The following is a 24,794-nucleotide window of genomic DNA, read 5'->3' on the forward strand; positions in this document are numbered from 1 at the left end:
AAAGCGGCTTTCGGTGTACCCCCCTCTAGCGGTGTTTATAGTAAACACAGGTAAACGACCACCATCGCAGTTTTTACCTGTTCCGAGCAAATTTCGAGGAAAGGGTACCCGCCCTGCATAGTTCAGGACAGAGTTTGGGAAGGATTACGGAACGCGCAGTGGTCGCTACGTCGCATTTGACACTAACCAACGTCTCTCTGATGGTCACCAAAACAGCTGGAAACGCAGTGCGGTGAATGAAAGCATAAGTTGTGAGAACCGCGCTACTATCCAAAACATCATCTTGCTGCTATTGCCGAGATCATCGCGCGCCTTGCGATGTTAATCGACGGTTCGTGTCCTGTGCGCGCTTAAAGAGAGGCAACGCGCGCAATGATCCAGCAAGAGAGGTACGCTACGACCAATCGCCACGGCTACTCCGTGCGGTACTCCCCGTTCAACCCGACCATCTTCGCCTGCGCGACAGCGCAGAACTACGGCATTCAAGGTAGCGTGACACCGTCACTTCCCGCAATGCGCCTGTTTTTTGCACAAAATTTAAACAATTTACTTTTCCTTTTGTAAGGACGGGGAACTCTCTTTATCCTCGATTATGTGCCGGGAACGCCGATTCGGTTGGTGAAAGCTTTCGAATGGCCCTACGGCCTCTACGACGTTACCTGGAGCGAGCTGGAGGAGGATGTTGTCATCGGAGCTGGCGCCGACGGGAACATAATATTCATCGCATTGAACCGCGCTAATGTGAGGGCACTACTTTATTATTTGAGATGTCCACTGTGAGGCTGAGGTCCGCATATAATATAAAGAAAACCTGCCTTACAGGTACCACGGCTAATACTGAAAGGGCACACCAAAGAAGTAAGTGGAAATTGCCGTCTTTCCTGCATTTCTGTCTTCGCTTGTGCACTAAGCTCAATATTGAACACCTCGCAATATTTCCTCTGTAGGTATATTCCATTGACTGGAGCCAAACACGTCAAGAACAACTTCTCTTGTCAGGTTCCTGGGATCATCTTGTCAAAGTGGTAAATATTTAATACAAACTTTCTGGCTCGATCGCTGCAATGGGAATAGATCGGTGCTTACGCTAAATTTTAATCCTGCAGTGGGACCCGGAAGCGGGCAACCTCCTGTCAACTTTCACTGGTCACACAAACAAAGTCTATGCAGTCGCTTGGTCTCCACGCATTCCAGGACTGTTTGCTTCCGTTGCGGGTAAGCTGCCTTTCCGAAAAGCTACTCTATTAAGGTATCAGAATTAAGCTTAACACTGTGAGGACTAGTCATCGCAGCTTTAATCATTCATTGTCTCTTCTAGAGAGCAGAAGAGTAAAAAAAAAAATGCCTCTTTATGAAATATCGTAACATCAGCCTTCTTTCAGGCATGAAAATACTTGTGCACAAACAGCTTGTGCAGTGCATATGCTGGCGCCGTGTAGGGAGCCAAATGTGGGAGAAGTGAACGCACTAAAGCTGATGAAAAACAAAGCTCCCACAACCCAATTCAAGTGGCATGACGCCATCCCACATTAGTTCCTGGCATTTATTTTTATCAGCCCTCGTGAGAACTCTGATTGGCCATACTGATCATATTTCCGTGGGTACCCAAGGCGCAATAGTACAACATCCTCTAGCTGAGCAATAGCAAAACAATTGATTTGCAAAGATGAAAAAGTTGGCTACCCAGGAAAGCTCTCTTTCAAACAAAAAAACTCATTCACAGTTGTGCCCCTGCATTTCTTTCAAAATTGAAAAGAATAATGCCATCTGGCCTCTATACGTGGATTCCTCTTCTCAATAAAGTTTCCAATGAATCCTGCCTCTTTGGAGGCCACCCAGAAAGCTCATCCTGATAGACCCCCCACTAAAGATAACTAAATAAATAAACAAATAAAGAGTGCTTCTAGCTACGAAACACAAACCAGCACTTCTGTATTCAGGCTTTCCTCAATCACTTGGGCACTCCATGCTCGAGGTAAAAATGTAGTCGGAATGAAGCCTTTCAGGGCTGCCGATATGCAACACAGAATTCTGCTAGAAACTCTAGCAGAAGATTCCAAATTAATTTTGACCCTATGGGGTTGCATAATGTGTACTCGAAGCGCTGTACGCAAGCATTTTTGCATTCTGCAGGGCTTCAACAGGGGCTAGTTGGTATGGTATGACTGTGTTTGTATCGCTTACACAGCTAAGGTGGCACATTTGGGGACATGTAAACGCGAAACGGACACGTGTCCATTTCAAGTTTCTGTGTCCCTGTGTGTGCCACTGTAGCAACACAACCATCCATATATATTTTTGCATTCCACGTGCCATCAGAATATGGCCACTGCGGCTGGAATTCAAACCCACAACCTCGTGGCTGCCTGGACATAGCAGCATTGCTAGTAATGGCCTCGCCGATGAAGCCACCCATGTAGGAGCCCAAGCAGTTCCGATCCCTTTATCCAGAACTGACACTGCAAGAAAACATTCCATGGGCTAAAGCTATGACACCCAAATATTGCTCTTCTCCCAACCTCCCGAAGTCATCTTCATAACTTGATCCATCCCTAAAGCTACAACTGCCATCAGAAGTTTCCCACTCTGAGGCAACATTGCTGTGTGGGCTCTCGGGCCTGCTTGTTCTGCATTGGAATGGGGGATATGCCCATGGAACTACATCGATATGCCCATGGTATGGTGGTCTCGCCCGTGCTCTTGGGACAAAGGAATGACAACACAGTAGTTCGAAACACTCGCAAGGGCATTTATTGCACCTTTCATACTTTAATGCCTGCTAGCCGAATTGCCATCCACAGAACATGTCGATGGGTGCATGACAAATCGAGGAGGTCCAACTCACCGCAACCAGATAGCGAGTGAATATGTTTGCCCCCCCGTGCTAGACACCAACGTCTATTCGCATGTACAGTCACATGAATGGTGGCACGTTCGAACAATCATGTTCGTCGATTTTGGTGCCCTGCGAAACCCTGCCCTGTGAAGCATGCGCGCGGAAGGTCTGCGCCGCTTGCCAACCCCAAGAGGAAGAGCCTACTCTCTTCTGTGCCCGTCCAACCACGTCATTAGGTGGCATTAGCAGCGCAACACTCGCACCATCTCTCGTAATATGTTGCAACCACACCGAATGCCACTCCCGCTTAGTTAAGGGAAGAATCCAGATTCCAGGAGATGTGAGAGCCATGCAGGGAAAGCAACATCAGGGGACGCGTGATAATCGAGCATCCCCACAATGGATACACTCTTGTGGAACTACAAAAATGATTGAACACATTTTGTGCCTCCGTCCCCAGCTTGATGTTGTGCATGAACCTGTCTTGACAGCATTGAACTAGCTGGACTGTAGACCATTCTCACATATGAAGATCCCTGGACCTTGGGCGTACGCACTGATAGCACAGAAAGCCATGGAAGCGTTAATGCAGTATCCCAAGTAAACACGTCTTGGCGACTGTTTGTCGACTCTGTGCACACCTTCAAATGTGCATGAAACTGTGCTCTCTCACTCTCCTCTTTCTTTTCATCCCTATATCCCCTTCCCTCAGTGCAGGGCAGCAAACCAGATGTGCGTCTGGTTAACCTCCCTGCTTTTCCTTTGTGTTTCTCTACCTCTCTCTCTTTCTCTCGTGCTCTGCAGCAGAATGCAATAGCCACTGCAGTGGGTGTACACAACTTGCAAATATTTTGAGTCGTTGATTCACAGTTAGTTGGCACAACCATATGGGTGCAAACTCTTTGAAAGGCTAATTATTTATATGATGAGAAGTTGTCCAGTCTGTTTGCAAAGACGCTGCCTGTGTAATCTTTTAATAAAAGAATGTAGTTTTGTCATTTTCCTAGTTCTTGACAAGTCTCTCTAGGCTCCCTTGTTATTGCCACAAAGTAAGTTCACTTTACATTACGTAGTTTCTGGTACTATATGTCTTTGTACACAATGATTTGATATGGAATCGTAGGTCCCTCTTGGCCCTATTTTGTCCATTGTTAGATGAAAAGGTGCAGTTAAAAAGGTAGTATAACAGCCTGCTGTAGCTCAAAACTGTCGTCGTCCTTTTAGAGATGACTGGCCTCTTCATCCTCAGTTGTATTGGTTTGCAGCGCTACCCTTGGCACTATAAATGTCAAATCTTTGTTGAATTTAATTCACTTTACGTCGCTGTACTTCACCTTATTCACATTAATTAACGATAATTACTATTAACATTGTTATACCATTTTTATTACTACTGAGGTCATACAAGATGCTGATGACGTTACCTCCTCCCCTTTGGCTACACCGTCACATGCCCTATGATGCATGCACTAGGCCAACATTTACTCAGCCAGAACCACGGAGCTGCTGTGGCGTCGGGGAAGTGTTATCGTCTCGCACCCTGCATGCTCAGGTTCGATTCGCACCCAGACTGAAATTTACCAAGTTTGCTTTTCAAAGGCATTAATGTACTTTGTTTACAGGGACTTCTTTTTTAATGTGTTTTTACTCTTTGCACTGTTGGCCACTTTTGGTACCATTGCTTTATTACACCAGATTTTCTGCCTCATGGGACTTGTAATGCTTTTGCATTAATAAACATGGGTATTCTAGTTTGTAAGCAGTTCCTTATTATGTGTATGGTAGGCTCTGCTAAAAGCAAACTCTAAGGGAACTTAAATTTTGTTTCATCTTGATTTATGACTATTCTAAGACCACAAAGTACTACTAAAACGACGGGCATTGTAACATATTCTTAAGGAGTCCAATACATTTGTGAAAATTTTTTGAGTAAAATATAAGTGTGCATGTGAATGCTGCTGAAAATTTGCGTATAAGTTCGGCTACCATTGCCGATACGGCAGCATTATAATCCTTGCGACATTATGAATGTCTCGCTCCTTTTCTTGCAAGGTGGTATGCACTGCTTTATGAAAACTAGCACCTCATTCATCTTATAGTTGCAAAATTACTGTGTGATCAGGGACCATTGGCATGCAGTACAGCTGAAGGGGCATTTTAGTCAATTCCATTTGTCTGAACATTCGTAAGAAAATTGGTTTGATTACTTGAATGATGTTTTCATAGAAGAGTAGGAAACCAGTCAAACAGTGGTTGCACACCTCAGTTTGAAAGTTTTATTCATATTTGCTCGTAGTCCGCTGTGCTTCATCCCGTAATTAGCTACACCACTGTGCAACTCGGTAGGGGCAGGGAATGGTTTTGCAGCACTGCAGAGATCTCGAAATATATTTCGACTTTCACAGTTGAGCACTTGGCCCGTATGGCAGTTGCTCTACATAGCAAAATGAATGTAATGAGCTATATAGGTTTCAAGATTCCAGTTACCAACAACTTTCTTGCTATTCTGACGTTCTCCTCTCGTGCATGCAGGAGATGGATCACTCTGCTTGTGGAATCTCCAGCAGCCTGCGCCACTGGCTGCCATACCGGCGCACAGTTGTGAAATACTCAGTTGTGATTGGTCCAAGTATGAACAGGTAGTCTGGAAAGATACCTTATCTGTTTCAAGCTTGTTTTGTCTTATAATATTGCAGTATTCAAATAGAGTTTAATAAAAGTTGTGCGCTTCCTAACAGCACATTCATTTGCTTCACGTTTCTCTAGCAACCATGAGTTGTAAGGCGACATGCTTGTATGGATTCCGAATTTGCATAGCACTAGTAAATATGTGCGATTATGCTGGTCATGAAAGGCAGGGTTAGAACACTAGACACAGAACAAAGTACTAGTTGAAACCTGGCTTAATTTTGTAAGCAAGCAAGCAGTATTAAGAAAACTAATTCACTCCCGATTTTTTGTGTATGCACAGTTTCTTACCGAGCAAGTTGATATAAATAAATGTACTGCTGCTGTCAACCATTTTTCCCGTCTTGTTGGAAGATGACAATGGCATTGGCGCACAATTTACTTTTTGCAGTGTGCAGTTCGTGCTGCAATGCATTCCGCTGTTTTCCCTTTTGGACTAGGGTATACATTGTTCTGCTTCATTGTTATGACCACGGCATGTCATGGCAGCTGGTAGCATTGTCAGTTCTGAGAATTCTTTCAAGATGACATGCAGATAAATTGAAAGCCTCACAGTAGGTCCGACATTTTTCCCGATTAAGCACCAGTAAAATTGAGTTCCAAGTACGATGGCTACAGCAAGTAGGTAATAGTTGCGACTTTGGATTTGCAGTTGTGTTGTTTGCTTGGCAACGCACATCCTGTTGTGGCAAGCTGAACATAAAGTGCCGTTTGTATACCCAATTTCTCTCCACACTTTTATCAACAGCACATCCTGGCAACAGGTGGCATTGACAACTTGATCCGGGGTTGGGACTTGCGGAATGCAGCCAGACCATTATTTGAGCTCCGTGGCCATGGCTACGCTGTTCGGAAAGTGAAGGTATGACACCATAATCCAAAGTACTCCGCAGTTTTTAAAGCAATAGGTATCTCGCACTTGCACTAAGATTATAGATGAGCCTGTGAAGTTTTGTAGAAGTTTGCAGAAAAGTGAGCGAAATTACCTGGCTGCTTTCTCAATGTGTAAACATGCCCATTCAGCCTGAACTGCATTTTTTTAATGCATATTGATAGGCATTCTTCTGAGCAATGACAGTTTTTCTGCAACCCATAGTATGTACTTCTTGTGACAAAAAGTGCATGCATTGCAGTTTTCGCCGCACAGTGGATCGATCTTGGCTTCAGCTTCATATGACTTTTCAACCAGGTAAGCTTGAAATTTGGCCATTGCAGCTTCACATCACTGCTGGGTTAAAACAAAAATGCTGCTCTCTGAATATACGCCCTGCTATCGAACATAGCAAAGACATGTGAATTCTTTTTTTGCCCTTTGCCATTAGCTACTTTATGTATTTGTGGACAAAAGATGCTCCATAAATAGTGTTTGCCGACCTTTCAATAAATGCCTTATTTTGTTACACTGCAAAGATGTCCAAAGGCTTCCGTTTCCTTTTGGTTGCAGTGATGGTCTTTTTGTTTCGGCACACGGCGGAGATGTGCAACTTGTTTCCGAGTGTTTGGTTGCATTGATCAAAGTGTGAACTTGCTGTAAATTCATATTGCCAGACTTTGGGATTGGAAGGAGTCCAATGAAGCCCTTCTTATTCTGAAGAACCACAAGGAGTTCACATACGGATTGGACTTCAATCTTCATGTACAAAACCAGGTAGCTTGTGCTTTTCATTTCACGTATTGGGCAATTTTACCAATGGTAAGGCCTTGACCTTGCAAACCTATTAATAGATTGTCAAGCACCATTCATTTTGAACTAATTTCTTGTCTCAAAAAATAATGTGGCTCTGCACTTACATAGACTTGAGAATTGTTCAGCAAACTCAAAAGTAACACCCATAAAGGCTTGTGTTTGCTTAATCTTTTTAAAGTGTACCAAAATTTTACAAAAGCATGCGAGCCACTAGTGTCGAAACTGTGTAGCATTTTTTTTTTAACCTCACGATTTCAAATGTGCTTTGATTGCTTACAGTAACTGTATATGGGTAGCAGCGATTAGTCATTGAATCTTTTCTACCTTTTCATCATGTTCACAATATCGCAATATCTCCACATTTCAAACATCAGTTGAGTCATCTGGAATGGCTTAGTTGGCAAAATTCTGATGCTTGAAAACAACATAACCCACAATAACAAAAATCCATATACTAACCACAAATTCTACAACAGTTTAATGTTTGCAGCGTCAGACTTTCCTCTGCTAAATAAAAAGGAAGCACTGCGCTTCCAACCGAATGTTAGATGGGTTCAAGACTAGTAGTTTGCCTGCACCACTCTGAACCAAGGCAGAGCGAGAGAATTTCAGAAATTGTGCAGCTCGACGTCAGTGATGCAAGCACGGCGCAACACTCGAAATGAATGTGGATGTGTCAGCTGATGCACTAATGCTTCGCACCTGCGCTGTCAGTAGAGAGCGCAGAAAAATCTTGAACCAACCCTGCACCTATTGAAACTGGAGGGTGCCATTGTTGCACCAATGAAATGAATGGCAGCGTGCTTTGTGAATTGGTTGAACTGACCTGCTATGGCACATTTAGAAGCATACATGATTTACCCAAGTCATTCGCTGTAAAGAGTTTGTTTTTCTTTATATTCAGAACAGTCTTAACGATTTGAGTTTCTAAAGCCGAGAATGGAAATATGAAATAGCATGTTCATTCCAACAGAATAGTGTAAGCCTGCATGCAGTTTACTGCCAAATGTTGACATGCTGTTAGTACTCAACAAGCATGCACAAATTATGAAATGAAACTCGTCCTGATGAGTTCAACACACACTCATAGGCAGTTACGTGGCAATTGTTTATTAGCACTTTCATTATGTCATAGTAGACAAGGAATGTTCATATCACGCAATAATCGTGTCCATCCTTTTATAGATAGCCGACTGCAGCTGGGACCAGACCATCTGCATCTCTCAACTTCCCGACAGTCACAAACCCCAGTGAAGAGAAAGAAAAAAAAACACACACCTGGTGTCAGAACAAGTCAATGAATAAACTATGGTACAGTATTAAATAAACTGCCATGTCATACATGCTCCTGCTCTCTCAGCATGCCGATATGAATTTTGGGTGTACTGTAGCTGCACACCCGAAAATGAAGAAACAAAATACGTCAAATGTTGCGAGCGTTGCCTAGTCACTGGCAAAAAGAGATCGTTTAAATTATGTCTTGTATGATGACAATTTTCGCAGCAGAACATTGAAATCGCAGAAAAGAAAAAGGATGGAGTGATCAGTCATAGGACGAATGGTCGATGAGGGATGTCCTTTCTTCTTCTGTGCTAAGATAGTAAGGTCTGAAAAAGTTAAAAAAAAAAAAAGAGGTACAAGGTGAGAAGCAGTGTACAAGGCACCTGCTCAAACCACCCTATATTGGCTACACAGTTGTACCAGCAAAGAAAACGACCTTGCGTGGGACATCTTTAGATAAGTGCCTACAATTTGCAAAAATATGATACCACAAACTATTTGCACCACCGTTATGTCGAACATATGATCCTTCCACTTCATAAAATTTAATACTGAACAACTATTCTGAAACTTCTTGGCCAGAAATGTAAAACATCCAAGTTCATGAACTCTCTGCAGCGACTTTGTGGACATAGCGTTCTGCTTCTTTAAATGCTTATGCATTTCAAAAATCTTGTGGCTAAACTGACTATAAAACCGGTTGCCATTGTGCAACAACATTTCTTGCTAAAATAGCGGGTGCGTGTTAGATTTCTACTTTGTTTAGGAGCTTTAATATAATTTCTAGGCTATTCTAATTTAGACATACAGAAAGTGGGAGCGCGTTTGATTTGGGGGCTTTCTAAATGAATCGCATTCTAAATGTTTCTAAATGTTTTCGCATTCTTTCTGCATTTTCTTTAATTCAGTCAATTTTGTTGGTCCCGTCAGAGTTGAAATTATGGAAGTCAGCCGCGTAACTGGCCTGATGACACTGGCACGACAGCGAAACTATGACGACAGACAGCTGACGACACATCACCTGTACATGGTTTGTGCAGCTGTCACAGTACTTTTGGGTAGCAAAACACTAGTTGACACTGTTCGTGGGCTATGCCAGTAAGTCATTTAAAGCCAAGTATTACTATGTAATGGCTACAGTTGTAGATGTTACAAATGCAGGCCAACACCAGCAGCAACAACAGCACATGCTGTAATACCAGTCCAAAGTGGACATTGTTATACTCACGTGCCAAGGTTCTCTGCCTCCTGTATGGTTTCCGGGAGCCTCATGCCACTGGTTTCAGGTAGAGCCAAGGTGAAGACGCCAGCCACAAGAGACAGGGCTCCCAGAACTATCATGGGCATCATCGGGTGCAACTTACCCTAACAAGAGTAACAGTAGTTCTGTTGCAGGCATAGAAGATTCTTTGTTACATGATAATGGGTGGGCTTTATGTACCTACAGCAGTGAATGTTATGGCGCAAGGGTAATGTCTTCTAATTACACCGAATATTCTGGGTAGTCCTTTTTTTTTTTTTTTTTCACAGTGATACTTCACAGGCTTCTACTGTAGCAATGTGTGAAGGAAGGCTTAGCGGAAACGGTATTCTTGAGCAATCGTATATGTTGACGTGTCTGGTGCCTAGATGCAAAATCTCATGAAACTGATTGCTCGAGAATATTACCCCAGTAAAACACCATAACATACAAGTATTGTTTGCATCATAGAAGAAGCAATGCAAGGTTGCTAATAGCACTCAAAATGGGGTGCAATAAGGAAGCCCGACACCTCTGTCTAATTTTCCACAATGTAAATGTGTGCATCTGTTACACATAGATATTTAAGTGTATGCTTGCTTGAATTGTCATGCGTGGTTCTCTGCTTGCCGTCTGTATTTAAGATGGCGTTTACATGGATGCACTTTTTTCTGCACTGCAGAAAATTTCACTATGGCCGATTTAAAAATTGGCTGTCTTTTTCTTTTTAGTCATTAGGGACAGTAATATGCTCACCAGGTCAGATGCAATGAATGGAGATGCAACAGTGCCTAAGCGAGCACTCATACTTCCGATTCCGATGGCTGTATTACGATGAGAAGTGGGGAAGACCTCGGCTGAATACAGGTAGATGACTGCAAAGGACGCCGTGATGCAACACTTCCCGACAGTGACCAGTGTAGTGGACAGCCACGGCACATCTGGTTGATAAACAAGAGCGATTATGAGCAGATTTACAACACTGACCTCAATATTCATACACGGGCCTTCGACTCTTGAGCTTTTTCCTCCACACCATCAAGCATAGGACAGTACAGACTGGAGTAGATCCTTATAATTTATAATGCTCTATTGGACGAGTAAGAAAGATAAGGGGAATCGAGGGGCTGAATTTCTTTGTTAATTACAACTGCATAGATCGACTAGACAAGCCAGTTGAAAGCATATAGGTAATTAACTGTTTTTATTTAATTGAAATGTAGAAATGAGCACACAAAAAATTGACTTGCCATCCTGGCCCTCCGAAACTGGATGTCCAGCGTAGCTGTTGAACATCACCACTACAACTGCTGAGGGGGGTATGCCATGAATTATTGCTTTAGAGTAATGGAAGTGACAATCTCATTGTGGTCACTGTGGTACACCATAATTGGTTGCACGACCATTTTTGCTACATTCATGGCCAAGACCAAATCCAAACACCATCTGTACATAGCGTGGTTGGTTGATTGGCGTCGTCATATCATGAGAATTCAGAGTTGTCGCTGACAGACAACAGGAAGCACTCCTTATCAGGTTTCACAATGTCAACATTAATGTCGCCAGCATTAAAGCCTCCTGAGAAGCAAGAACAATTAGGTCCTCCCTGGCTTGGCGCTTTCACTGAGCCTCTTGGGAACGAATTTTGGCAGCATGCTGCCACTGGTCATATTACAATTTCTTTTCCCTTTGCCACTTCTTGTATTCTCACTGCTTCTCGGGAGTCCTACCCATAGCGGTGCTGCAATAACAATGAGATCAGTAGTTAGGCTGGTTCTTTTATATATGAAAGGGTAGCGACGCCACTTCTCACGTCGCAAGCTGTCGTCGCTGGGCCAGCTTGTGCAGCAGTAATCTTTACCGAGAAACGTATGCGGGGAGCGCTACATGCTTTGCATTGTTAGCAGGAGTGCCTTATCATAAGTTATGTGGTTTGGATGCTTGTTCTTCATTGAAACGAATGCTGTGCTGTACATTGTATGCATGATACCAAAGAATGTATACACTTTTTGCTTCAACTGTGGAAAGTCTTCTAGCGTGAGGACACCACCATGAAAAATCCCGACCAACTAGAGGTTAACAGCTTCGCTGTAAAAGAAGATTGCCGCAGGTGGAAGCCAAAACACACATTTTCCACACTGTATGTGTCATGCTCCACCATTACCACCACCACATACTCCACCACATACTCCACCACATACTCCTCCCAAGGCTCGGAGTATGTTTCGTGTCACAGATATTTTCCATATTTAGAGATTACGCTATTTTGGCTGCTAGAAAAAAAAAACATAAAACCACCTTTTGTAGCATTTTGAGACGTTGGTAGTAAGCACGGCAATGTCTAATATATTGGACATTACTGATATTGAAAGAAGGCTATTGCACTCGGCGCCCAGATATTATTTTCTACATGCTCCTTCAATCATAGCACACACTAAGAAATGCTTGAAAACACATTGGTGCTTACATAAGTACCCATAAACACTTGTTTCTGCGATGAGTGCTGTAGTAATGCTTACTCTTAGGTGGAGCTCCTATTTTGTCATTTTAAAAGCTCCTGCTTTGGCGGGAAAGAAGCACTCGTGCATCGTAGCCTCCAGATGGTAGCACGTTCCAGAACAAACCAAAAGACAGCTTTCTGTTGGTCAGCAGTGTTTCTCTGGTTGCCATGCTAAGCTTTCTGATGTCCTATATATTGGACAGATGCTCCATTGCTGGGCCTCGGGAGGGGAAAAGAACTGCTAGTGTATACAAAATTGATAATGTGAGGTTAAGCTTTAGACAGTGGTAGCTGGAGAAAAAAACGGTGCTTTCTTCTCAGAAAGTTACAAGGTGATAAAAGTGCAATGAGTGGAAGGGCCTTCAGCTTCTACATGCTAGTGTAAGATAGCATAGGAAGTACACAGGGCGGTATTTTGGGTCTAGAGGCAGCTCACTAGCTCACAAAAATGTGAAGCTATGCAAACTTATTATGCAACACGTCTATCCTACCTCATCTCTTAAACTACAACAGTTCATGTGCCAGAGTGTACTATGCTGTAGGACTCTAAAAGCCTAGGTTTTTTTTATTTCTGCGTTGCTATTGCAAACAAATAAAATTCGAGCAAATTTAGGCTAACTAGAATGCATTATTTAATGTGTTTGCCATTTATGTGATACAGCGCAATTTAAGCTTGTATGCTAAAGTTTCAGCTCGTAGGCTTAAGTTAGAAGCCTGCACAATCTTATCAATATATACAACTTAGCAATATAGATCACAATCTGAGCAATATATATGTCGCGGTGCGAAAGTGCACCCTCATATTATTATTTATTTGAGATGTCTTGCTTTACACTTTTGTAGTGATCCTGGTAAAGCTCCTCCGTTACGGAAACAGCCTTTGCCATCCAAGGTATAATCTGTGATGAGGGGATGGCTGTTCCCTTGTGCAAACTGGAAGGTTACCCAGATGGTGCTGTTGCTGTGGCCAGCTGTGCCAAGTATAAAGTTCCCACACAAGAGTCACTTCTTAGACTGTTTACTGTTAATAAGCTGCCATGGCCCTCATCTCTGTCCGCTTCCTCTCCACTCATCCCGATCCGTCATCTTCGTCGGCAGCTTTACCACGATCGCTACAACTTCTTGTTTGCATTTTACTTGCCCACGATAGTATCGTTTGTTCGACAGCCTGAATTCCCAAAGGTGAAAAGTAGTGACTGCACCTTCTGGGATAAAGGGCACGATGACACAGAAGAGTCCAGCCAGCAACAGAAAAGTGGAGAGCACAATGCGCCGGCCACACCATTGCAGCGCCACAACAGCCAGCAGCACCCCTGGAATCTCGATCAGTGCCAAGAGCCCAAAGCTGTGGAATGTTGTGCCACCAAGCGTGTCCGCACTGAGGCTTAGGCCATAGTAGACCATAGCATTTACTAACCTGAAAAAATGTGAGAAGATGCAGGACTGGCTGATTGGCAACATTACACCTGGGGTAATGCAGGTGAAGGGACACGAAATTACATAGATGCTTTACATAACCTGCATACTAGTTTCAGTTAGACTTGTGGAGTTTGCCTAAATGGTTTTTCACCAATCCTGAAAAATCTTTAAAAAGTAACGGTAGTTTACAAAAGAATCGTGGTGCAGGCTTATTCCATTTAACCTAATATTGTCGCTGCAGCATAATTGCGCACTGCCTTTAATAATGTGAACTGTATGCCTTTGTAGTTAAGGTTTTCCAAAAGGGGCACCAGGTGGCAGTTTCAAGGTAATATTAAAAAATCCCAGAGTGATTTTAATGGAAATGAATGCGGCATCTGTTTTGCAAACAATGCAACTAATTTGCAGTGAGCTAGGAAGACACACTAACTATAGGACAAGCATATGCAGTTTAAGGACAGTAAAAAATAATGTGCCACTGAAACTGAACTTTGCAACCACAATTAACGTACTTCCATCTAGCATTGGTCTACCAAAGCAACAAGCCTTATAAACAACTTGTTGCAAATTCCACGCAGGGAAACAGCTAGTGCTGTTAACAGCGGCATCAGAATTTCACTTCAGGGGTCCGTTCATAATTTTCTTTACAGTGTAATCCATTCCACTCGAAAATGGCAACAGGATCAAACCCTGAAAACATGCACGATTACAGATGTGCTAGAATGCTCTGTCCATGTGTTTCACATCACATAATTTTTTTTCCTGTTTACCAGAGCAGAGCTGTAGTAATTGCAGACGAGTTTTCATCATCATCATCAGCCTGGTTACGTCCACTGCAGGGCAAAAGCCTCTCCCATACTTCTCCAATTGCCCCAGTCATGTACTAACTGTGGCCATGTTGTCCCTGTAAACTTCTTAATCTCATCAGCCCACCTAACTTTCTGCCACCCCCTGCTATGCTTCCCTTCCCTTAGAATCCAGTCTGTAACCCTTAATGACCATCAGTTATCTCTCCTCCTCATTACATGTCCTAAGATGTAAGATGTCATTAACTCTCGTTTTTTCCCTCACCCAATCTGCTCTTTTCTTATCCCTTAACATTACACCCATCATTCTTCTTTCCATAGCTCGTTGCGTCGTCCTCAATTTAAGAACCCTTTTCGTAAGCCTCCAGGTTTCTGCCCCGTACGTTAGTACTGTTAGTATGAGTTTTCACCTCTGTCTAAATGTCAACAATGGTGCTTGGTAGAACTTTGTCCACCTTTTGCTCTTGGCATAACTGCACATTGATCTTCGTTGTCATAGGTGGAAAGTTTTCATTTTTACAAAGAGGGGGCTGGGGGGGGCGGCTTTCCGAACCCCATATATTTTTTGCACTTGAACAAATTTCATGTAACCTTGAAGAATTGTTCACTAAATGAAGGCCTTATGTGAGAATTTACAATACCTCATAGTAGGAGACAGTTCAATTTCACAGCCTGAGTCCTCTCCCATCACCAAGAATCTGAAGTCTCTCAGTGGTGTAATCTTCCTTAGTGTGACCGTTGTATACTTTGCTAACATTAATACTGCTTCGCCTTTCTGGCAAAACTGCAGCCTCTCTCTGTCTTTTTTTTTTTTTTTTTTTCTTCGAGTCCAAGTATAAGTGCTCCTGTGTATAACGGCTGTTGATTCTGATTTCGAGTGAATATGGCTTGGCCTCATTTCTGTTACTGAGTGAACTATACAGGGTGCCTGAACTATCATGCACCAAGACTTTAAAAAAGAGCAGTTGCGTTACTTGAAAACCTAATGCATATTGTTTCCAGTACAGTGGAGTAGCCGCCAGTAGATTTTTCGTTCCTGAAATTTAATTTGGCAATTGCAATTAATTATCCAATTTGAGAAGTACTGTCCTAATTATCAAAGTGTCAATGAGGCATTTGTAGGCACCCCCAGGCATGCCCAAATGACATCTAACTGCTGTGTTTTCAGCGACGTACTAATTGCTTGCAATTTTTTCTGACTAGCAAACAAACCTCACGAAATATGAAAAACACCTCGTCACTGCACTCCCACCTGCATTATAAAGCAGTGCCCTCAAATAAGCTGATCGAAAGCAACTGCATTGCCTGTCGCGAACCCTGACAGACAGCTCAGCACCTTGATAATGGTACGGAAGAAGCACCAACAGCAGGTTTCGTGGCTTTGCAGCTATTTCTTCTACTCTACATCACACTTATTATCCTTCTCTCAAGGCCGACTGATCACATTGATAACAAAAGCCCCTTGATAACACGGCCAAAGTGCCACTCTGACCACGCACAAAACGCAACAAGCAATGTAATAGGCATAAAGTTGCAAAATCCTGGCTTTGCTTACACTGCATCAACAGAGTGCGCGTACATTTTTATTTCGTGCCAGAAACTTGCTTCGGACCAAAGCCAAATTAAAGTGACGGTTTTAGTTTTCATGAGAGTGTATACGTGCTGCAAAAATAGGTTCATGGCATCAAATAAAAGCGATATACTTAGACCGAGAAGCGACCTACGTGTTGAGAAAAGGCAAAACCAATGCGTTCAAGAAAGTAAGTAATCACTTCCAAATTAGCCAAATTGGCAGCCTGCACAAAAAGCAAAAAAAATACATCAGATTTCAGTATGCCCTTATTATCTGTGAATTCATAAGCGCCATTGAACACCAGCTGCTGCTGAGAGGACGTGTTCGAATAGGTCTTCTTCTGCAGCTACGTAGTAATGAGTCCGCTTTATCACATCTTCAGTGGCTTTCTTGATGACCGATGCTTGAATTCTACGGCAGACATCCGTTATCCTTGTCTTGAGCTAATCTGACGTCTGTCTCAATCATGTAAGTACGACCTTTCACATAACTCCAAAGAAAGACATTGAATGGAAAGAGGTCGGGTGACCTGGCCGGCCAATTTACAGGCCCGTGCCTTACAATCTATTGCGCATGAAAAGTCTTATTTTTCCAGGTAGAAAAAATTAAAATTAAATTCTGGGGTTCTTACATGCCAAAACCACAATTTGATTATGAGGCACGCCGTAGTGGGGACTCCAAAAATTTCGACCGTCTGGGGTTCTTTAATGTGCGCCTAAATCTAACTACAGAGGTGTTTTCGCATTTTGCTTCCATCGAAATGCGGCCGCCGTGGCCGGGATTCGATCCCGTGGCCTTGTGCTTAGCAGCCTAACACCATAGCCACTAAGCAAGTATGATGGTTTGCTTTGCGTTGAGTGGCTGATCTTAGTAATAACATCTCTGTCTGAGCCAGTGAGGAAGGATTGCATAGCAGCCTAACACCATAGCCACTAAGCAAGTATGATGGTTTGCTTTGCGTTGAGTGGCTGATCTTAGTAATAACATCTCTGTCTGAGCCAGTGAGGAAGGATTGCATAAGGAACTTGATAATGGATAATAAAATGGATTTTGAGAAAATACGACCCCAGAGCCATGGTCAGAGTCCCAAACCAAACCAGAGTCATAGGCACGAAGGTGTCTATGACTTTGGTGCCTATGTGTGCATGTACATGTGCATGTACGTGTGCACACATACACTCCACGAATAAGAAAGCACAACACTTGAAGAGGTTATTCGGTTTGTACACACCGAAGTTGACTTCTAAGTCCTTCCTGAAACCACAGTTCAAGAACTAAACCAGTTAATTCTAGTTGACAACACTACAGTTCACTTGTGTCTGCTTGGTATGAGCAACAGTTGATCTTCTGTTATTCACCTAAGTGCAGACTTAGCCAAAATTATATCCTTGGGCTTGACGTTTACCACAACTTGAAATTTCACTTGTGCTGTACTTGCCAAGTACATTATTAATTCGAATGTTCTGGGTGTTATGCGGTGAAAGCATCTTTTGTCCTAGTCTCGTCTTTTTTTTTTTAAATTTATTATCTACCTCCTCCATAACCCGTAATGCAAATCTAAGCATTCTACCTAGATCATCGGTAGCACCGACAATGACTCACCAGTTTAAGCTCACATTAAGAGTTCTGCAACAAAGCCGCGCGGTTCTGAAGAGATCGGCCAGTGATGAAGATGATGAATCTTTAGTCTGTGCCGCGCTGTGGCTGCATGGGTCTGTGCAGGACTCACTGCAAGCATGGCCACATCCCTGTAATTCAAGTCAAAGGTATATTACATAAACTTTCACACTTTTTTTAACAAAGAAAAAGAAAAGCAGAACCAATATAGTGCACATGGGCATGCTTTGCAAGAGGTGCGATGCTTACAAGCCTTGGATAATGTACATTATCATCTGCATTTTGACCTTTTCTTTGTAGATCTTTCAGGGCTTTGAACGTGCCATAGTCTGGAAAACACGTCAGTATCACAACTACTGTTCACAATGCAAGAGCATCGCCAGCGCTGAGTTTACTAGATTGGGGTAGCGGGCGGTGGAATCCTGCCAGTAGGTCAGCACACGAGTGCTTTTCTCGGAGCCTTGTTCTCCCTATGGTTCTAGCAGATATTCTTTAAACTCGTCCTTTAAAAAAATGCACTTCTTGGTAAACTTCTGGGAGAAATCGGGTTTAACCTAATCTTCATGAACCTCAATTGGGGTGCAAATAAAGGGCTTTGCCTGAAAACAAAGGACTGTCATCATGTTATTGTGCATCTTTTGTACCTTTTTTCATGGTCTTTCCTCCTGGAAAACTTTTTCCTTTGGTGTACCATTCAAGCTTCTCTTCCTTAATCTTTCGTGTTGAACATAATTATCAACTTTTCCTTTGTTAAGGGTTGAAACAGATATGGTAAAATAATGTCATTTCTTTTGGATTTTTTTTATATCCACATCAACCAACAAGCACACAGGTAGCTGCCAGTTAAGGGGATCCGCAAACTGTGCACGGTAAACTGGTAATGTTATGTGGTATCTAACAACATGGACTGTTGCTAATTAACTGTATAGGCAGCCTGCTACTCCACTTACCAAGCTGGCAACAGGAGACCTGCGATTCCATCTGGCTGCTCGATTTATAATAGAAATTGCTTCAGCTTCCTTTTTGTTGTGCATGCACCAGGCTAAGCTCTCTGGTAGAAGCCTGGAAAAATAAATAAATAAGCAAACAAATAAATAAATAAGTAAATAAATCATGTGAATCCCATGCACTGTGGTAATCGGTGCGAGCAAAGTTAAGCAAGTCAGTAAGACAATATTTCTCTGTTACCCTTGCTCTGTTATGGCGCCTATAAAACAGTACAATTTAACATTTATGATCTAATGCCACTTTTTTTCTTGCCCGCAACTTTAAAATATCTGCCTTTAATTCTCCCGTGTTAAATTTTATGTGCGTTAATTAACTTCCTCTTAATGTGGATGTTGTACAAATGCATTTTAGTGTTGTTTCAGATGTGCTGAAATTATACCATCATGCGAGACAGAATTCATGTTGGCTACTGAGCAGTTACCAACATTTAGAAATGCTTCATTTATGAACTAGGCTTCTGCAAAACTTGCGTGACAAACTGATCTATGTAGCACAAACCTTACAGTCCACTACCATGGCATGCCATCTGCAGGAACAAAAAGAGAAAAAAAACATTTTCTGAGGTTTTACATACCAAAGCCACGATATATGATTATGAGGCACGCTGTAAGGAACGGCGCAATGGCAGTCGACAAGGCGTGCCCCCGTTCTTGCATATATGAAAGGATGAGCGCAAGCGGAGTGGCACCTGCAGCAACCTGCCCGGCTAAGAACAAGTGTGCATACTTTTATGCTTGTGGAGCCACGCAAAAACGTGCAGCATGATGATGGCAGATGACGCGTGGTGATCACAATGCTGCACGTGCTACAGTGGAGCGATTCGAATTAATTTTGATAACCTGGGGTTCCTTAACAAGCACCTAAATCTAAGTACATGATCGTTTTCACATTTTTCATCTATCTATATGTAGGAACAGTTCGATTATGATTCTGGGTAGTACCAGTAGTAGGGCAAAAGCAGGATTGTGGGTGCAGCTAGAGCCATGGAGAGGTGCCTCCAGTCGGGCAGCATGTAGGCAGCCGCAGCAAGCAGGATCTCGCCCAGAGGGAAGGCTAACTGGAAGAGCAGCACACTGATGAGCCGCCGTGAAGGGCCCACCAACTCCACAGCTGCACAAGAATGGCAATGCCCACGCTGTTGTCAAGGGCTTACCTTGTAGGCCAAATGGAAGATTTCAGGCAGAGGAGAAAGTAAAGAAGCACTTTATTCTGAAACTATGTTTCGTGCTTGCTCCCAACTGGCGTACACATTGTACATATTCAGTGGCCAGGATTTGTTGTAGTAAAAAGCACCACAATAGCTTGTTGGGCAAACTCCTCTAGGGAGAATATAGGAGATGATAGGAGATGCTGAGGATATTGTGGCACTATAATGGGCTACGAAAGCATAGTGAGGTGAAGCCTGAGGCGGGGTTATGTATTGGTGTGTAAATTACTGTATTTAGATGTTTATGGCTCACACTTTCTTTTCCTGAATTGTTACACAATTGAATCTTACATGAGTCAAGACTGTATTTACATGCATATATATGTATCAACATTTTTTTTTTACAAGGTTAGGCTTTACATGACTCATGTTTATGGCTAGTCACTCATGCGAGTGGTACATATTGAAACATTCTTTCCCAAATTATTGCTCTCCAAAGCTGGGGTGCAGGCCTTGCATGAGTAAGTGCAACACACACTTCAGATTAGGCAAGCTGGTTCCCTCCACTTTGCACATTCAAGGAAGGGACGAGTTCAGGTTTTGATGATTTTTACCACTTATGGGAGTTGATAATACAGGGCAGCTTAATTGAGGGCTTCTGGCACTTGCATCCTCGTTACAGGTGAGCCATGCAACTAACGCTCCATCAGCAAAAAGCAGGTTTAGTTACACTACAAATGGCACCCAATAAATGCTGTAACTACTCCTAATCAATTCATTACCACAGGTGGCACATGCTTTCAGGCCTGTTGCACTGTATTTTTCCAGGATACAACCGGATTTCATCCTGTAGTATGGTCAAGGAACAGGGCTACACTATAGCTGCTGGATATTGCAATGGTGTACATTCACACTTACCAATAAAAGGAATATTGTGCACTTTCATGCTACAACCTCCTGACAATGTCTGCTTCTTAAAGGGCCCCTCACCAGGTCTGGCCATATTGAGCCGACATGCGCGCTAACGATCATGTCCACGAAGTATTGCGTCGCTACGTGCTGTGGAAAGAGCTTAAATTTAAAACCGAACATCATTTGCCATTCTCTTCGCAGGCACCGCGCTCCAAGCTGGAGGGATGACGTATTTGCACAAGTGCACCTACGTACATGTCTGGGCTGTGACTCATGGTGACATGTGACATCGAAAATTATTTAAGGCAACATCTGTTATGGCAAGATAACATGTTATGGTCTCCTTCTGGAAATTAATTTCAGTTTGATAAGTCTTGCAAACTTACCGGCTACAATTCTTAAATTGCAATATATGCCATAGGGTAATTAATTAAGTTAATTAGGTAATATTTGTTAATTAGTTCAGTGTGCTTCGATTTCTCATGCTAGTAATGCCCGCCACTTCGAATAATCCAGTTCAAATACTATAATTATGCTACCTGCCATCAGCGATTTTTTAAATTACGTAAAACTTAAAAATTATTACCTCATATATTGTCTACACTATTGAAGATTTTGTTCTTGGTAGAAAAAAGAACACAATTGCTAGTACTTAATATACAAAACACAGTTCTACCATTAAAGATAATACAAACACAGCTGCAGTGTACTGATGATGTTACTGCATTTAAAGAAAAATTTACTACAAGGACAACTGCACAGGATAAACTGAAGAAAAAAACCTTAATATAGCAATTCATTCACAATACAGCAAATTTATTTCAAACGTGTTCCCCTATCTTTCTCATTCATTATTGCTATCACACTATTGTAACTGTTTGCCCTTTTTTTTTCTGAAAGTTAATTTGCGTAGGCCTGCAAGGAATTAACTGCAACTTGCTAACAGCCAATGGCGTAGTTTTCACTGCTGCCACACATCCTATGATCAAAAGTTCAGCTACGTCCTTTTCACACGACTGTGAATGCAGCTGCACAGGCTGCGTTATTCATAAGTTAAACATACTAGCACTTTATACATTCTTGTGTTCAGAAAGTGAGAAGCAGCACAGGCACCACCTTTAATTTTCTGAGCTTGGTCGCGATTGAGCTAGCGGGTTTTGTCATGCCGCATATGCGCCCTTGCCATGACGGAAAAGTGCAGTAGTCGTTAATTGAGCTGGTTGGAATTGAGACAAAGACATGCATGTTCCAGCAAGTAAGGAAAAACGGAAAGGAGCGCAGGGGGAAAAAAAAGACGACAGGATAGCATTGGTGATCCAGCCAGTTCAGGATTTAAAGCAATTTTTGGAGCAGGAAAAATATAGTTCTGGAGCAGTTTAGGAGCAGCCCCACCAGCATTTTGGAGCAGTTTCGAAGCAGAAAAATTGGTCTTTTTGGAACATTTGGAGTAGTACAGCAGTAATCTGTAGCCATTTGGTGAAGCTTATTACTGTGCAATGAGTAAGTGCTGCTCAAGAGTGAAGCAAGACAACGCTAACAGTGACCAATTAAGCTTGCCTTCCCACAGACAGCATACCATGCACGGTATACGGCAAACATTTTCATTTGGGTAGACAAGGAATTTTGTAAACAATCAAATAAAATTTTGGAGCATAACGAGAACAAAGATAGGCGCCTAGGTGCAAGACAGACATAATATCACAAATGAGCTAGAAAAATTTGCGCCGTCAGGCACAAGGCAAAAAGTGACGGCAAATATCTTATGTGCATTCCGAATGACAGATGTGCTTTGATATGCTTTACCTCGCAAGGCAAAATGTGCATTACGCCCAATAACAATGCTAGAAGCTCGACATGGGACTATGCATCTATGAACTGCGCCAACTTGAGATGCCTCCGTACGGTGTGTCGCAAAGATGGCGATGGTGGTCGAGAACAACTTCCCGTGTGTCGTGTGGCCTCTGCGAAAAATTCGGGGTAAAACCGTAATTTTTGTCGCCGCCACTCGACCGACCTTTCGAAGCACTACCTTTTACTGCCCCCAAGGGCTCAAACTGCCACAGGCACGTCCGAAATAGCTTTGAAGGCCGGCCAGTGCAATTATTTGGCGTATCGGTGCTCGTACTGCGACAGGAGACGGCGGGTGCTCGCGTGTATAATTGAGGAATACATACTTACGTCCCGTGACAATTGCTCCTTGCTACTCTTGGTATGCTTCGCTGCGTGACATTGCTATATTGAAGCGAAGCTGACTTCCGGGGACCGGTATTATGTAACGCGTCGTGCTTTCCGAGCTTTGAAGCCATTGCCAAAGATTAGAAAGGCAGAGTTGGGAGTTGGCGCCATTGCTAGCAGCGGCGAATTGTTTTAATGAAAAATACGGCACCGAACAGCAAGAATTTTAGTAGCGAACGTCAAAGTAGCTAGGCCTAGCGTTGCCGCCGTGGTGGCTACGGCTACCAGCGGATCTGCGTGCGAGAGCGCCTGTTCAAGACGGCGAGATATCAAAATGCCGGCGGTGGTGGCTTCGATCAATGCAGTTTTGGACCTGCAGTCATGGTAAAAAAAAAGTCCGAAAAATCGGACAGCGAAGGCTATTTGCATCCGAAATTTCAGACGTTCTTACTGTGGCGGCGCCGCGAAGGCGTCCGAATTATCGGGCACGTCCGAAAAATTGGGAGCCCGAAAAACTGGTCGTTTACTGTAGTTGCATAACCCCACTGAAAACATTTCATTGCCGTGAAAACGCGGTAATACTGCACTTTTGCGCAGTTGGCGCAAATTGCACTTGAGTAGGCGCAGCTATGAGCGGGCAAGTTGAATTGAAAGCAATATGGCGCAGTTGGACCACCACTGGGATAGGTAGCATATGCTGGGCTAATGGGAGCTGCCAGCAGCTGTCCTTGAAGCCTACTATATCTACAAAAAGTTATATGAAAAAAGGAAAGAAATGTGAATCGGCGCATCAAAGCAGCGGATTCACAGCCCTTTCACTGCAGAGCGAGTACCTCTTTATGCTACGGCGGTAACGCTCTAACCGCCGGGAAAGTCGTAAATATTTAAGGGATATTATTTGGCAGCGTCTTTTTTTTTTTTTGCATGTAGATAAAATTATTTCTAGTCGATGACCAATGTTCGCGCCGGCATTTGCGCAACTCATTACGTGAACGCAGGGTTGTACGAATATTCGAAACTTTCGAATCGAATAGTCGCTATTCGCGAATGCGATTCGAATACTTGTCGAATATTTCAAAATGTCGACTGCGCCCAGATGAACGTAAAATTGGAGCAAAAGTACGGTAAGTTTTCACCCCCGCAGGCATAGTATACACATGAAACATGAGATCTTGCGTAGTGTAGCAGGCTACGTTGCTCAGGTAGCCACACTTTACAGGCTGTACAGCGAGATCATACGCACTCTCTGAAGAGCCCTGTGCATGCGAAGGAACTACTCGTTTGCTCCTAATGCTCCTTTTGTGCTTTTAATAAAGAACGCTTCATAGCTTACTATGTAATGACAGAAACTTGCTAACGTTAAGAGTATACTGGGTGGTGAGTGAACATGTTTTATAGCAGGACGTGTTTTTATTAACTGCACCAAATTTTAAAAAATTGCCTGTGGCTAATAGCACGAGTCTAATCCTTGGTTAGCAGAATGGGTACCAAGGGAAGCGCAGTAGAGGACGGCAGAAGACTAGATGGAGTGACAAAATTAGGAAATTTGCTGGTGCTGTTTGGAGTCGGTTTGCGCAGGACAGGGGTAATTGGAGATCGCAGGGAGAGGCCTTCGTCCTGCAGTGGACATGAATATGATGATGATGATGATGATGATGATGGTGGTGGTGGTGGTGATGATGATGATGAATTCTTGATCTAAATTTTACCCTATCAGGCAGACATTACTTCTATGAGAAGTCACAACACTTTATTAAAGAATTAGCATAATTGCGTTAATCAGCTTTTTGGTTATTAACATTACGGCCTCTATTTCAATCTACGAATTATAGCTGGTGAGTTCGCGATGCGTATTCACTTGGAACGAATTCTCAGGACTGCATCAGTTTCGATATATCAATTTTC

General features: G+C 42.9%; 2 protein-coding genes across 2 annotated transcripts in view; one reads left to right on the forward strand and one right to left on the reverse strand.

Annotated features, from left to right (window-relative positions):
- The first annotated feature begins 34 nt into the window (after positions 1-34).
- Positions 35-8,539, forward strand: LOC126522051 (uncharacterized). Its single transcript, XM_050170834.3, has 10 exons — positions 35-487; positions 566-741; positions 823-858; positions 948-1,025; positions 1,107-1,215; positions 5,369-5,475; positions 6,273-6,386; positions 6,658-6,713; positions 7,073-7,172; positions 8,397-8,539. The coding sequence occupies exons 1-10, from the start codon at positions 373-375 to the stop codon at positions 8,463-8,465; spliced, it is 960 nt and encodes a 319-aa protein (XP_050026791.1). The 5' UTR covers positions 35-372; the 3' UTR covers positions 8,466-8,539.
- The window catches only part of LOC126522044 (organic cation transporter protein-like), a 28,880-nt gene continuing 12,391 nt past the window's right edge, over positions 8,306-24,794 (reverse strand). Inside the window, exons 5-11 of the mRNA XM_050170825.3 lie at positions 19,597-19,765; positions 18,598-18,709; positions 17,633-17,778; positions 13,435-13,649; positions 10,489-10,673; positions 9,721-9,857; positions 8,306-8,818 (exon numbers count right to left, since the gene is read on the reverse strand). Of these exons, the coding sequence (XP_050026782.1) occupies positions 8,755-8,818; positions 9,721-9,857; positions 10,489-10,673; positions 13,435-13,649; positions 17,633-17,778; positions 18,598-18,709; positions 19,597-19,765 (1,028 nt within the window). The 3' untranslated portion in view covers positions 8,306-8,754. The remainder of the gene's footprint in view (positions 8,819-9,720; positions 9,858-10,488; positions 10,674-13,434; positions 13,650-17,632; positions 17,779-18,597; positions 18,710-19,596; positions 19,766-24,794) is intronic.

Source organism: Dermacentor andersoni, chromosome 6 (genome assembly GCF_023375885.2).
Source record: "Dermacentor andersoni chromosome 6, qqDerAnde1_hic_scaffold, whole genome shotgun sequence".
Taxonomy (NCBI): domain Eukaryota; kingdom Metazoa; phylum Arthropoda; class Arachnida; order Ixodida; family Ixodidae; genus Dermacentor; species Dermacentor andersoni.

Bases quoted from the DNA above. Each gene is read 5' to 3' on its own strand.
- LOC126522051 (XM_050170834.3), top strand. From the start codon at position 373: ATGATCCAGCAAGAGAGGTACGCTACGACCAATCGCCACGGCTACTCC. The intron at 488-565 runs GTAGCGTGACAC...TCCTTTTGTAAG, and splicing joins GCAGAACTACGGCATTCAAG to GACGGGGAACTCTCTTTATC. The intron at 1,026-1,106 runs GTAAATATTTAA...TTAATCCTGCAG, and splicing joins GGGATCATCTTGTCAAAGTG to TGGGACCCGGAAGCGGGCAA.